Source organism: Notechis scutatus, chromosome 3 (genome assembly GCF_049901735.1).
Source record: "Notechis scutatus isolate UNSWTSFEM ecotype Mainland chromosome 3, rNotScu1.2, whole genome shotgun sequence".
Classification (NCBI taxonomy): domain Eukaryota; kingdom Metazoa; phylum Chordata; class Lepidosauria; order Squamata; family Elapidae; genus Notechis; species Notechis scutatus.
Window position 1 is genome coordinate 36,353,339 of NC_142011.1, and position 16,047 is coordinate 36,369,385.

Below are 16,047 nucleotides of genomic sequence, written 5' to 3' on the forward strand. Positions count from 1 at the left end.
ACATTTCAGAAATCACTTGCCATTGCTTTGATACTAGGGCTGAGAGTGAATACCTGTCCCAAAATCATCCAGCTGGCCTTACATGTACAGCAGGACTAGAATGGGCGTTGGTAGAAGTTACCCTGAATGCCCTTTCTATCTATGCTGCGAGAGAGCCCAGGATGGGTTGACTCCTTCCTATGACGTCATTTAGCTGAGTCTGTACTAAGATATAAAAGCCAGCCCCGGAAGAGACCCCAGCTTTGGCGAAGATACTTGACAGACTGAAAGGTGTCTCTGAAAGCACAAATGAATACAGAAATATGACTTACCCTCTCCGGACGACTCAAGGGAGGGGCTGGGCTCTCTCGCAGCATAGATAGAAAGGGCGTTCATGGTAACTTCTACCAACGCCCATTCTCCTCCATGCTGCATCGAGAGCCCAGGATGGGACATACCAAAGTCCACGGGTGGGTCCTCATCCGGCTCACACACAGACTGTTGAACCACTCGTTGAAGCACCCGTCTGCCGAAGGCTGCAGTTGCCGAGGCAAAGACATCCAGACGGTAGTATCTGATGAAAGGAGACGGAGATGTCCACGTGGCCGCACGACAGATCTCCTCCAAGGGTGCTTGGGTCGCCCAGGCAGCCGAAGTGGCCGAGTTTCTGGTAGAGTGCACCGTCAGACCTTGAGGAACTGGAAGGGCCACAGCTTCATAGGCCTGCTCAATGCAAGATCTGACCCACCTGCTAATAGTAGGAGAAGAGGCCTTGTGCCCCAAGTGAGAAGGGAAAAGGAAACAAAATGGCTTCAGACTTCCTGAAGGAGGAAGTGCGCTTAATGTATATTCTAAGAGCCCTACCTACGTCTAGCGAGTGCGGGAGGGGGCAGAAGCCAGGCAACATAATGTCCTGGGACCTGTGAAACAGGTATTAACCCTTGGAATAAATGAGGGGTCCAGACTGAGGACAACCCTATCATCGTGAAAGGAACAAAGGTCCTGTCAGATGGAAAGAGCAGCGAGCTCAGATACCCGCCTGGCTGAAGTGATGGAAACGGGAAACATTACCTTCAGAGTTAGGAAATGGAGAGACAATGTTCAAAAGGGGGGGTTGTAAGGGCATAAAGGACCACATGAAGATCCCAGGAAGGATACCTGTGAACCACCGGAGGGTACAGGTTGGAAGCCCCTTTCGAAAACCTCCTGACTGAAGGGTGATGGGATAAGGAAGGAAGCGAACCCCATGAAAGGACTGAGGAGAGGGCCTCAACCTGCCTGCGTAAGGTGTTGGGGGCCAAACCTTTCTCCAGATCATGCTGAAGGAATCTAAGAACCTCTGCCAACTGGGCTAAAGCGGGAGAGAGAGACCCTCCCTAAGGCACCATCGGAAAGGGCCTTCCAGGTGGCATCATAGATGCACCTTGTGAGAGGTTTGCGAGATGCCAGGATAGTGATGATGACCCTTTCAGGAAGACCAGCCACCTCTAGCCACTGCCGCTCAAGTGCCACATGGTCAGCTTGAGCCACTGGGGCTCCGGGTGGAGCAGAATCCCCTGATGAAGGAAGATTAGATGGGCTGGGATCCTCCAAGGAGAAGCCACTGACAGATTGACCAGGTCCGCAAACCAGGGCGTCCTTGGCCAATAGGGTGCCAGGAGGAGGAGCTCCGCTCGTTCCTCCAACATCTTTCGAATTACTGCCGGAATGATGGAAGTGGGGGAAAGGCATAGAGGAGACTTTTGGGCCATCTGCACCGAAGGGCACTGGTCCCCTCCGCTCCCTGGCAAGGAAACCTGGTGAAGAATCTGGTGACCTGGGCAATTTGAGGAGTGGAGAAGATCCACCTCCGGCGTTCCAAATCTGAGGGAAAGGTCCCTGAATAGAGAAGGAGGAATAGACCATTCTGCCTGGTTGACTAGGCTCCTGCTGAGCCAGTCGGCCTGGGAGTTGTTGATCCCGGAGAAGTGGTCCGCCGAGATCGACAACAGGTGTTGCTCTGCCCATAACCCTAACCATAGAGCCTCTCCCATGAGGGCTCTGGACCTCGTCTCCCCCCGCCGGTTGACATGAGTCATGGAGGCCATGTTGTCCATAAGGACTAGAACATGAGAGCCGGTCATGAGTGCCTGAAATGCTTGAGAGCTAGAAAAATGGCTCTGAGCTCTAGCCAATTTATGGGAAGGGCCTGCTCTGACCTGGACCAAGGTCCTGAGCTATCTGGCCCTGCATATGGGAACCCCAACCCAGGAGACTGGCATTGGTGGTTATCACTAGCCTGTCTGGGACCCTGAAAAGGAATCCCTTCCAGATTAATGGGGAACACCACCAATTGAGAGATCTCCGGATTTGTGGTGGGAGCGGGACCTTGATGGATGAGTGGCTGGTTCCTGCTCGTTGGTAGGGAAGCAGGAACCATTAGAGTGGACAGGAGTGGAAAAATCCGTGGCTCTGGAGATATGACAGGGTAATTTGCAGATCCCGATGGGCTGCATGGATGAAGGAGGACAGAATCAAAATGTTGTCCAAGTAGCATTGGATCCTCACTGGAACAGAAAGCAGAGATGCCATCAATGCTGCCAGAACCTTCGTGAAGACCCTTGAAGCCAATGAGAGGGCGAAGGGAAGTGCTCGATACTGGTAATGGGTATTCTGATAACAGAAACGGAAAAACTGGCGATGATGAGGCCCAATGGGGATGTGGAGGTAAACCTCCATGAGATCAGTGGGAGAGGAGATCGTCCTCCCGAACGCCCTCTAAAATAGAATGCACAGAGTCTGCATTTTAAATAGCCTGTATTTTACAAATTGGTTGAGAAATTTTAGATCCAGGATGGTTTGCTACCCCCCTGAGGCTTTGGGAACGATGAAAGGCGAGAATAAAGCCCACGTCCCCATTGAGAGCGGGGAACAGGTTTGAATAGCTCGGATTTCAAGAAGGAGTTGAATGGCCTGATTCATGTCTTGCCTTGAAATGTCCCGAGAGACAGGACAGATCAAAAAAAAAAAAATTTTGGGGGGTGTGCATTAGGAAGTCCAATTGTAATCTTGAGCTAATAGTGCTGAGCACGCAGGCATCCGCCGTTGACTCCTCCCATTTGGAGGCAAAGAAGGCTAGATGACCTCCGATGGGTGGGGAGAACGAGGGATTACTTAGAGCGACAGCAGGAACAACACCCACCCTCCCGAAAGGGCTGTTTACCAGTATAAGGAGCTGGGCGATAGTCGGCTCTCTTCCCAGAGGAAGAGAGAATTTTACCTTTATCTCTGGTTTCGATGAGATAAGGTTCCAGAGCATTGCCAAAAAACTTATCGCCCACGAATGGAACTGAAACCAGCTTCCATTTACGGCGTGACTCCGCCTGCCAATTTCTGAGCCATAACAGTCTTCTTGCTGCTACTGAAGATGCCATGGCCCGAGATCCAAATTTGGCGGAATTGAGAGTGGCATCTGCAGTGAATTCCGCCACTGCGATAATCTTATTAAGGCCTTGGTGAGACCGAAGGTCAGATGTAGGCAATCTAATCTGGAGTTGGTGCAGCCACCGTATGGATGCCCACGTGAGAGTGCCAGAAAATGGGAACGAGGCCAGAACCGGAATGTCAACAGAAGGCACTGCCAGGGAATTGTCCAGGGCTGCGCTGACGTTGTAGAAATGCTTATACAGAGAAGATGGGCGAGGACCTGCCGAAGGGGAAGAGCACTGTTCCTTGAGCACTGTTCCAGGAACAAAGTGGGAGAAGGCAAAACCCCTGCATGCACTACAGGCTTGGAGAAATTGAGTCTCCCTGGCTAGAGGGAATTCCTTGTGGCTCGGGAGCCACTTCCTCTGGCAACAGCTTGGCAGTGACCAAGGCCATGCTGAGTAATGGCCTGAAGAGAGAAGGATTGAAGACCAATGCAGAGGATGTCTGCTCTGGGCGAGAGTCCTCTTCCTCTGAAGATTTTGGTCAAAGGTCTTGCCCTCTTCACATTCTGAATGAGAGGAGTAACTGTGTTCAGATGGTGAAGCCCTTCCCTCCTCATCAACCTCCTTCCATTCTGGTAGAGAAGAATGGACCCTGAGGTCTTGGGGCCTGTGTAAATCAGGGTGATGAGGCAACTTATAGATTGAGAAGGGAGAAGGGCCTGAACCCTTTCCGGAGGTCGAAGGATTTGCTTGAAGCCTTCAGCTAATCCCTGCCTAATGGCCAAAGAGACAACATCTTGGATATCCCCTGGTCTATGCTCAAAGGTAGGGGCAGAAGGCTGAAGGCTCGCTGCTGAGGGAGTGAAGGTGGCTTCAGGCCTAGATTGAGAAGAGGTTCGAGGCCTGGAGGGAGGGGGAGAAGCATAGGGCCCAGAAGCCTGTTGGAAATAAGGCCCAGATCTGCTTAGATCCTGAGGATCATTGTACTGCAAAAGCCTCAGGAAACCAGGATGGAGGATGGAAAGGCTCATAGATAACTTCTCCTCCCCTGGGAGGGCTTGGCTGGTGCCCACAGGTATCACCTGAAAGATGCTGTAGTTGCGCTCCCTTCTGTTGAATAGTTCTGTTGAACTGCCTCTCTAGGGCTGCATGTCTGTGCTTTTCTGCCCTCAACTCAGCCTGAGTTGCCTTCTTAGGGGCTAGAGCCCTAGCTCTGATTTTAGCAGCCACCTCCCTCTAGACTGATTGGGTGCGTTGCTCTTTCTCTTATTGGCTTAAGAGACTGTTCCACTGGGGGAGGAAACTCTGCCTGACCCTTATCTTGCTCCATTTGAAAAATAAAGGCTCTTACGATGGAAAGAAACTTTGTAAATTTTTTGTATTAAGCCCCTTTGGGTATAAATTGGCCCCCAGGCTTACAAAATGGCCGCTCACCTCATGGTGGAAGGCTTCAATCTAAGATGGCTGCTGACTATGGGAAACAGGCTCCGAGATAGAAGATTTTCTCATTAGGCTATAAAGAGCCCCGAGTGAAGTCATCAAAGGAAAGGGCAGCCTCTGGCCACACGATCAGCTGGCTGACGCTGGTATCGGTTTGCCGATTGCTTTTTACGACCACTCAAGCCACAGGCGTGGGGGAGGTCTACAGACGCTGCCCAACTTGCCTGAACAGCACTCTGGCAACGCTGCTCCCAATGCTGCAGGAGAGAGAGAGAGAGCCCTGCTCTCCTGGAAGAGCAGCTGCCCAGATCCTGGGGGCTACTTGAAACGAGGAAAAATGGCACTGAAGATTGCTGGTGAGTGTTATCTAACAGAAGCTTTCAGAGACACAGCTACTGACTGAAAGGAGCTGAGTCAAAAGCTGGGGTCTCTTCCGGGGGCTGGCTTTTATATCTTAGTACAGACTCAGCTAAATGACATCATAGGAAGGAGTCAACCCATCCTGGGCTCTCGATGCAGCATGGAGGAGAACTCACAGTGTCATGCCTTTAATCACTATACCAAATCAGCTCTCATGACTTTATTTAGTAGGGATAGCTTGACAGTAGACTAATACAGTGGTAAGAAAAGTTAAATATTCTTTAGCAAGAATTTAATTCCTGGTTTATCAACAGTGCATTATGTTTCAATTTTCATGTCAGTCTGAATGTCTAACAACAATGACAAAATGGTCCAAACAGAAAAGAAAAATTGTACTTGAGACACTTCATGGTCTAGCACATGAATCACAGTACAGGTACACTATGAGGACTGCTTTGGGTGAAATGCAATGAACAGTTCTATTCTTGAGTGACAGGGCACAGTTTGGAGATGCATCTGAGCTCTGAGAGCAAACAGATGAACTGATCAAAAGTAGACATAAATAGAACAAAGGTGAGTCTGTCACAAAGTCTGCATCGACACATTATCCATATGTGTGTGCAGGCACACTTGAACACACACACACACACACACACACACACACATCCAAATAAATTCAGTAACAAGCTTCCCTCCTCCAAAATCCATATGATTATTTTAACTTTTGTCTTGGTTCACCAGAAAACTTCTTGGGTTATGCCATAAGGCTCCAGGGCTGCAATTTAGGAGGGCATCAGAATGTGTTTCATATGTGTCCATGATTTACACAGAACATTGATAAAAGAGAAGAGAGCCACTGGAAGTACATGTTCTGCAAATATTTTAATTTTGGTTCAGCTGTTTTTTCTCTTTATAGAATTTTGGAAATGGTTTAAAGTTTTAAGGAAATTTAAATATTCAAACATTTCAAGTATTTCAGTCTTAAACTAAGATTTAAATTACTTAGTATGAAATAAAAAAGTGATTCCCTTGCATTGAGCCTGACTTCTGATGGGTACATAGTCTGTCACTGCCTCATTCCAGGATAATTTTGTGATTCTCCAGCCTCACCTGTAGCTCTAGCATTCCATGGAGTTCTCTATGGAAGTACTAACCAGGCCAAACTGTGCTTAGCTTCCCAAACAAAGTAAACCAGAGGCTACAACCTGTTAATATGAAACTAATAAAATGTAGAACCTTTATAAAATGTATTACCAAAGTTCTGACCTGTGGCATGGGAATTGTACAACCAAGGTAAATTATTCTCATTTTATTAGAGCACAAAAGATTTTAGAAACTTTCTAGTCCTCATAAATTACGTAATAGACCATTATCTAGTGCAGTACCTGTGGACAATGAATCACAGCCATGGTCAAATAGTTCTCCCAGAGGACTACTACTATTGGTTCTTCTTGCCTGTTTCCCATCTATTGCATCCAAAGACTGATAGATGAAAAGGCCACAAGCACATGCAATATATGCCCAAGGAGGTGCCTAAAAGAGAATGTATGTAAAAAAGCAGCAACATGTAAATAAATGCGTAGGTCTTAAGTCAGGCATGATTTTCATATAGTGACAATCTATTCTATTCCATGATTAGTTATGAAAAAATGCAAATAACATTCCCCGTTTTATTCATATCCAGTTCCAAAGTTTCTTACATACACAAAGAATATTACATCAAAGCATATTAAGATTAAACCGAAACATCTGCAAATTTTGTAACTTAAAGTATAATTGCACATGTTTGGTGCACAATATTAATTTGTTTTGTTTCAGCATATTTATTTAATCTGCATGGCTACCATTTTTACAAGTAACTCTAGCCAATGAATAAATTAAAAATGAATTCCATCATAATACAGAAAATAAAAAGCAATTAACGAGAACGTTACAATCCATGGTAGTTAACACAATCAGGAGACAGGACCCTTCAATACTTGGGACCATGCACACAAGCACATGTCGAGGTCTTTAGGGCCTTATGAAAGGTCAGCAGGGTTTGGGCTAATCTCCAGAGAAAGGATTTGCCATATAGTGGTCATTAGGACAGAAAAAGCATATCTCCTGCACCCCACCAACGAGCCTTCCCTGGCTAACAATCTTGTCCAGCAGGATATATCTATCCTGCTGGACAAGATTGGACGGTAGAAAGAACTAGGGAAAAAAGTGATCCCTGAGGTAAACTGGTCCCAAGCCATGGAGATCTTTAAAGATAGCAACCAGCACCAAGAATTACACTGCAAGACACCAGCAACCAATGCAGCTCATTGAGTTCTGGTGTTACATATACTAAGTAACTGACACTATTTACTAACTGTCACCATTTACATTGAAATCAACCACTGTAATTTGTAAACTAGCCAGCAGCATATTATATCAATCAATCAATCAGAATAGAGTTGGAAGAGACCTTGGAGATCTTTTAGTCCACACCCCTGCTCAAGCAGGAGACGTTATACCAGGGAAGTTAAACTGAATTTCATTGAGGGCCACATCAGGGTTGTGTTTGACCTTGGGGAGCCAGTGTGGGTATGGTCAAGGTGGGCGTGGCTAGCTTGAGGTCATTCATGTCATGGGCACCTGTGATGGCCTGAGCGTTTTGCAAGTGAAAATGGGCTCCCAAGCTCCGTTTTCAGCTGCGACAGCTTCCTGAAACCCTCTGCCAGTGAAAATAGAGCTCTGTTTTCACTGGCAGAGGCTCTGCGGGCCGGTCCTTCGCTGTTTCCAGGGCTGCCCCGTGGGTGGATCTAAGCACCCCGCGGGCTGGATCCAGTCCCCGGGCCTTGAATTTGACATCCCTGCCTTATACCATTCCAGATAAGTGACTGTCCAGTCTTTTTTTAAAAACTTCCAGTGACAAAGCACCCACAACTTCCGACAACAAGCTGTTCCATTGGTTATTTGAACATACAGGCAGTTTCTCCTTAATTCCAGGTTGCTTTTCTCCATCCATTGTTAGTTTCCATCCATTGTTTCTTCATCTTGCCTTCTGGTGCTTTAGAAAACAAGTTCCCCCCCTCTTCTTTGTAGCAGCCCCTCAAATACTGGAATACTGCTATCGTGTCATCCAACCACTATGGTTTGTTCAAAAGTTAAAGCTCAGTGCTTACATGAGCCAGATGTTGTTTAAGAATACTCAGCAATGACAGCCAATATATTTATTTCTATTTCTGAATAATAAATAGAACACATCCATGGGAATCAAAAAAAGCTTTTACAATTGGAAGGCAGCCTTGATTATTTTTCCTGATTTCCATCTCATTCTCTAATCTGGATGATAAAAGGTCACTTCTTGACAGCATAGGATCCCTTTAATTTTTAAAATGTTGAAAAGGTATTCTTATTTTAAATATAAATTATGTTAGCCAAACTATTTGTTAGGGCAGGAACTACTGTCCCAAAGGTACTTTTTCAAGAGGCAACTGGACTTTCTTGTTTTTCTTTGAAGATATTTTTCTTCAGAAAAGCAAAGCACACACACAAACACACACACACACACAAACACACACACTTTACACAGAGTAAAGTCCAGTTGCCTCTTGAAAAAACACCTCTGGGACAGCCATCACTTGGATGACTGAGAAATTCCATAGGCAGGAAATACTGTACATACAGGTAGTCCTTGACTTATCACCACAATTGAGCCCAAAATTTCTGCTGTTAAGTGAGTTTTGCCCCATTTTATGACTTTTCTTGCCACAGTTGTTAAAATGAATCACTGCAGTTGATAAGTTAGTAACCTAGTTGTTAAGTGAATCCGGCTTCCCCATTGATTTTGCTAGTCAGAAGCTCACAAAAGGTGATTACATGACCCTGAGACACAGCAAAGGTTATAAATATGAACCAGTTGCCAAGCATCTGAATTTGGATCACATGATCATGGGGATGCTTCAAAGGTCATGACTATGAAAACCGGTCATAAGTCACATTTTTCAGTGCTGTTGTAACTTTGAATGGTCACTAAACAAACTGTTGCAAGTCGAAGACTATCTGTATAGGCTACAGTGCTAACACTCAGAATAACTTCACTTTCAGTGGAATATTTTGTGAAAGCATGCATTATGTTTGCATTATAATTGCCCTAGTGTTAGAGTTCACAATAAAAGATTGAAAGACCATAACTTTCAACCTTTTAAACTGTTCATGATAAGACTGTCTTCCAATTAGTCGACTACATAAAGGATTATTATTATATACTGTGTTTATTTATAACAATTTTTTTTCTGTATTTGTTTAATTTGTTCTCCTATCTGATAGCTTTTCTGATGCTATATCGTTACCAACAAACAACTAAACCAGAAATGGGGGCAAGGGGGGATGGGATTCCTCTCTGTTGTATTTCAGTTATTTCAGATATAAAATACTAAATGTGCCCAGCATATAAATTGTGCATCTGTGCCCAAATTAAAGAATCAATAATAAAAATCTGGAGATTTTCAGAGTTGAATTTGATCAAATTTGTATTTAAATACATTTTTGTAGTATTTCCAAGATAAAACTAAATTTCAAAGGCTCTGTGGTTAAACATAATTAGTCTCAATGTTGAACTGCTCCATGATTAAGCCTTTCCCTTTTCAAAAAAGAATGTCTTTGTCACTTTTTTCTGCCTTTTAGTGAGTTCTACAATCACAAAGATAAACGTGTTTATGAGATATATCCATGCATGTTCATATAACATAGTTCTTAATTCATAAAAGCTTCCAGAATCTGTTAATGTGAATTTAGCTGCCACTGGCAAAAATGTTTTAGACCTGAGATTGTCCAAATCTCAGAGATTACTCTACATAAATGACCTCTGTGATCATATCAAGAGCAACTGCGTTCTCTTCGCTGATGATGTAAAGCTATTCAACGCCACAGACAATACTGCTACCCTTCAAAAAGACCTTGGCTATGTGTCAGAATGGTCAAACAAATGGCAACTTCAAATCTCAACAAATAAATGCTCTGTCCTACATATTGGCAAAAAAAAAATCAGAAAATAAAGTACAGGCTGAATAGTCAAGACCTTGTTGATGATGCAAACTCTGTCAAGGATCTTGGAGTACTCATCTCAAATGACCTAAGTGCTAGAGCCCACTGTAACTACATAGTCAAAAAGGCGTTAAGAGTTGTTAACCTAATCTTATGTAACTTTTTCTCTGGTAATATTACACTAATAACTAGAGCATACAAAACATTTGCTAGACTAATACACGAATACAGCTCATCAGTCTGGAACCCACATTACGTATCTGATATTAACACAGTTGAGAAAGTCCAGAAATATTTCACAAGAAGAGTTCTCCACTCCTCTACTTGTTGCAGAATACCTTATGCCACCAGACTCGAAACTCTAGTCCTAGAAAACCTAGAACTACGCCGCCTTCGGTCCGATCTAAGTATAGTATGTAAAATCATACATTGCAATGTCCTACCTGTCAATGAATTCAACCATAACAACACTAGAGCAAACAATAGATACAAACTCAAGGTTAACCGCACCAAACTTGATTGCAGGAAATACAACTTCAGCAACAGAGTGGTCCATGTCCAGAATACTCTACCTGACTCTGTGGTTTCTTCCCCAAACCCCAAAAACTTTAACCTTAGACTGTCTACTATTGACCTCACCCCTTTCTTAAGAGGTCTGTAGGGGGCGTGCATAAGCACACCAACGTGCCTACTGTCCCTGTCCTATTGTTTCTTTTATTTCTTTTAATTTTTCTTATATGTATCCATGTATTCATAACTATGTTTCTACTTATACCAATTATCTTGTAAGTAATTGACAAAAATAAATAAATAAAATAAATTGTATTGCTAATAGTGGAAGAAGGAACAAGAGTTAAAAAGAATATAATACTTCTCAGTTTAAAGGAAAAGATTAAAATATATTTTATAGCCCCATAGAAAGACAAAATTCATTCAGTTTTGTATAACAGTGAAACTTCGCTTTAAAGTATCATTTCCAATTATAGTCTACTACCTTTACTTTTTTCACCCATTTCATTTAAACTTTATTAAAAATACACATAAATCTTCTTGCCCTCTTAAGTTTATACAGTTATGTGAGGGCATTTAGGTATACTAACTAAAGAGTAGATGCTGTATGTGTGTGTGTGATGGTAAAATGTAAAGGAGATTTTAATCAACCTAGCTCTTCCAAACCAGTATTAAAATTAAATCAATATTCAAAAATCACTAAAATAACAAATATAAGAACTATTGATAAAAAGGAGTTAATAAGGTTTTTTTCCCTAATCTGAGAAAGTGTATCTTAAATCAGAGGAGATCTAAATTTTTAAAAACTTATCTTAACAGAAAGCAGACGATGAACGTGGTACAAATCCATGTGGGGAATCATAATCTATAAACAGTTTCCAAATTAAATTAAATTCTGTATTGGCCTTGTTTCTGACATTGATGCATGTTTGCACAAGTTGATTTGCCCTTCATCTATAGAAGGAATTATGATGCCTAAGATATGCAGGCACCTATTATCATAATCAAAGTTCCCTTTATACTTTGTAAGAATATATAGTTTGATGTTTGGCAGAAAAACAGCTGACAGGAAAGAAAATTAACCTTTAAGATCTGTTCATTCTGTAACAAATCATCATTCAGGATTAACAGGATTCCAACATTACAAGTATGAAAAAAATGATCCAACTTGATTATTGCATTTCCAGCAGTTTTTGAAACTGGGTTATTAGCAATAATATACCAAAATAAAACATCTTACACCATTTTTCTCTGAATGTAATATCTGCAGTCATCATCATCATGTCCTGAGCTAAGGGCATTGGGCTACAAATGTACTCCACAGTTCACTATATTTGCGATATATTTAATATTTGTCTTTGATTGATATTCCTATTGTTGCACATCAATTGTTCTGTTGAAATGCTGCATGTATTTAAATGTACAATATTTAAACATATTTGATTTCTGAATCACATTTCAGTGTCAATTTGTAAATAAGCCCCAAAAGATGTTCTGGATGCTGGATTATATATTTTTTCCACATATGTGCAAGTCTCTGAGTATTCCACCTTGCTTTTAAAACTCCTTTTGAACTCTGCTGCTTATCTGAAGATAACAGGTAGATCTCTTTAAGAAACTACCCCTTGCAGCAACCTTTCAAAGTTACAACGGTGACAAAAAAGGTTAACTTTACTACCAATGCCCATGTTTATGACTTTTATAGTTAATACACCTTATCCTGTGTTTTACCCATTTTTCCCTACCTCTGCCCCAACTTCACAGAGTGGAGAAATTGCCTAAATAAGGGAATCTGCTCCTGAGCTGCTTTTCTCCACAACACAGCACTTCCCTAAAATACCAAGTGATCTTTTTAATAGAAGGTTGTAAGTTGCTGAATATAATTTGCATATCAATAGAACCTAGTAGAGTTCCACCATCAAGGATATATAATGTACTCTTGTTTCTTAATATACTTACATCTATAGATAAATGTATAATGTTTATGGTAGTGATAATAGAAGTATTTTGGTTGGAGAAATGTATGTATATATGTTTTGGTATGCAGGTAGATACCATACTTTTGGTAAAAACTCAAATGATTTGCAGCAATTGTCAGATGGACTGCATTGACAACAATTCAATTGAAACAAAATGCAAATGCCACAAATGTGAGAAGAAGAGCAATTATTAAAGGCAATCAAACATGTCATCACTCTAACTCAAGGCCTTTAAAAGGCCCAGTTGGAGGGCCAGATGCATTTTTTGGGGGGGAAGAGTGATATTCCAGGAAAAAAAAATCTTCATTAAGAATATGCTTCTATTCACTTTGTTATATGGAAATTGAAGCTCAGTATGTAAAGAGGAAAATAAGTTTGAATTCCAAAGTCCTTAGTTGATATGGGGTACCTAACAAAGCATGGTGGTGCAGTGGTTATAATGCAGTACTGCAGGCTACTTCTGCTAACTCCCAGCTGACTGCAATTTGACAGATCGAATCTCACCAGGCTCAAGGTTGACTCAGCCTTCCATGCTTCCGAGGTGGGTAAAATGAGGAGCCAGATTGTTGGAGGAAATATGCCGACTCTGTAAACCACTTAGAGGGGGCTGTAAAACACTATAAAGCGGTATATAAGTGCTATTGCTGACATTGGAAAAATGATCATATGGTTGTTTTAAAATTCTTTTTGCATTTCTTTTCTTTTAAATGCAACAGTTGTTATTCCTCTTTCACTTGAAAGGTTTAATTAGGAATCCTATTCAGTAGCTGTTAAATAGTTCATGAATAAAAGCAGTAGAACAACTATCTCAGCATAAACTAGCTAAATGCTGATTCACTTGGACTATATAATATACAGTATATTAAGGAGTTTTGATTAGAAGGCAAAAAGTTAATGATAGCAAGCAGGGATAAACGTTGTATCTGGAACCTTTTAAAATTATTGAATCTTATCCTGGTGACAACTGCCTAGTACCAATGACAACACAGCTGCCTGAAGAAGCTGCAAACAAGTATATCCTCACACACTCCAAACTATTATCTTATGAAACTGAAGATGTCAGTCCTTTGAGTTAAATCAGACTTGAATGCAAAAGTCATGAATACCAAAACTATTTTTATTATAGGGTTACAGCAACAGAATTTTGCAATTCTGAATGCGTCTCCTTCATCTCTCCTTGCCTTTATTCTAAAGAGAATAGGAAGAATCAAGTCAGAGATGCTTTCTCAAATCCCAATCTGTTTTGTGCTGAGATTTCTCTCATCTGATCATTGCCTTAACTGTTGCTCTTCTTCCTTTTCCTCAAGATTATCTCAGCCCATTACAAAAGCTCTGCATAGCTTAAATGTATGTATCTCATAATTTACAGTGAATTAAAGAACATTTTGTAATACATTTGAATTGTAGATGCACCTTCCCTACATTGATGTTTTTCACATATGTTGGGCTACAATTCCCATAATATCCAGCTAGCAAGATCTTGCACACAAAATGGTTCATCTTTTTTTCTCACAAATCTGCAAATTTCACAGATTAACAAAACAAATAAAATTAACAGTGAACCAATAGAATTAAATCTTTGTTCCAAAAAAGTATTAGAGATCTTAACTTACCTGCTCAGTAGCTGTTGGACAGTAAAATACTAATATTATGGTCGTGCAGATGTTTATTATCAGTCCAACAATTGTAATCAGGTTAGGGGCAATCCATGCTGGTACTCTTCGCACTAACCATTCCCAGTAACCTTGCATAAGTGGCTCAAGTAGGGACCGTCCAGCACTTTGATATTTGTGTTCTTCTAATCGTTTTAACTGATGCTTTGATAAAGGCGGTGTTGGCAACTGAAACAATTTGCTCAATGTACATCCTGTAGAAGGAACGTGACCATAGCGTGCAGGGGATTCCAGATGCAATTCCCCACATCGTTTCTTCAGTGATCGATTCCCACTCATGGATTTATTCACCTTAAAGTCTGTATCCGACAAAGTTTAATTGTTGTAAAGAAACATAAGATCCTGGAACAGAAATTATTTAGATTAATATGTGAGGAAAAATATTGTAAAATTCTGAAGCGCTTAATGGTGAGAAGTACAATAGCTGAAAGTCCAGAATATCTGTAAATACATTAAACCAAGCTATAGTTGTACCAACTTTAATATTCCTTTTAAAAAAAGTAAATGCAACAGTCTAGTGAATATTGTACGGTTGTGACTGAGGAGACTAAAGAATGGTCATGGAGAATCAAAAGATACTATGAGAAACTCATTTTTTTCAGCCCAACCAATCTTACAGGTTTGTTGTAAGAGTAAAATGAAAGGATATCACAACTAAGCTGTCTTGAGATCCTGGAGAAAAGTTATGATATAAATCTAAATAAGAATAATAGGTGTCTTGGGTGTAATTCCAAAACATCTAAAGCATAACTTGAACATTGTCAGCATTGATAAAATCCCCATAGGTCAATTGCAAAAAGCAGCTTTACTTGGAATAACTTACATCCTATAATAGTAGCTGTCAGGAATTCAGCAATCACTCTAATGAAATCATGATTCTTGAGCCAAACTTCAAAAAACTTCAAAGAATTCATTAGAGGTGACATGTCACCTGTAATGAATCCTTTGAAGTTTTTTGATGTTTGACTCGAGAATCATGATTTAATTAGAGCGATTGCTGGAATCCTGACATCAAGCCAATTCTGGCATACATAATTTACAGTCACCTGTGACCCTGTTTCCTCCCCCCCCCCCTCTCATAAACCAGATTCTCCAATTGAGCACGTTCACAGGCTGGGTGTCATCATTCACGTTCTCCAAGCTCTGGTATTTTAGTTACAATCTTTTAAAGATAAGAATTGAAATGTACTTTCGCTTTCAAACTGCTCCACTGCTGTTCCAGATTTACTTCCTTCTCCCCACCTCCTTTTTTTATGGCAACTGCTAAAACAGGCATAGGAATGTTTTATGAGTTGACAGTATCTTTTATACTATTCAACAATATCTCTCTATCCAAGGTACTTGGAAAACACTAAATAGGTAAACAAAAATACTAAATCTAGTCTAAATATCTGACTGATTGTGCAACCAACAATAAAGATTAAAAATGAAAAATAATTACATTATGGAAAGTCATCTTAAAAAAATACCTACCGATTTTTACTAGTTAAGGTAATTCTTAATACTGATTTAGAAATGAAAACACAAATACATGCTTCCTATGTGTAAAATGTCTATCTCCTGATCACTCATCACATTTTTAAAAATAATTTTCACAAACAAAGCCCCTTCTGTTCATTAAATTCTTATTCCTATTTGCTTTGCTTTGTTTTAATCTTCATCCTCCACTTAAATAAAGTG

The 16,047-nt window shown here is 41.1% G+C and overlaps 1 protein-coding gene across 4 annotated transcripts in view; it reads right to left on the reverse strand.

Annotated features, from left to right (window-relative positions):
• Nucleotides 1-16,047, reverse strand: part of CEPT1 (choline/ethanolamine phosphotransferase 1) — a 38,345-nt gene that overhangs the window by 20,813 nt on the left and 1,485 nt on the right. For 3 of the 4 annotated variants that reach the window (XM_026680892.2, XM_026680894.2, XM_087959528.1), the window contains exons 2-3: nucleotides 14,308-14,709; nucleotides 6,575-6,722 (exon numbers count right to left, since the gene is read on the reverse strand). In XM_026680892.2, coding sequence (XP_026536677.1) covers nucleotides 6,575-6,722; nucleotides 14,308-14,646 — 487 coding nt within the window. In that variant the 5' untranslated portion in view covers nucleotides 14,647-14,709. Of the gene's footprint in view, nucleotides 1-6,574; nucleotides 6,723-14,307; nucleotides 14,710-15,556; nucleotides 15,614-16,047 lie in introns of those variants that run through there. The other variant, XM_087959529.1, reaches the window with a different exon arrangement.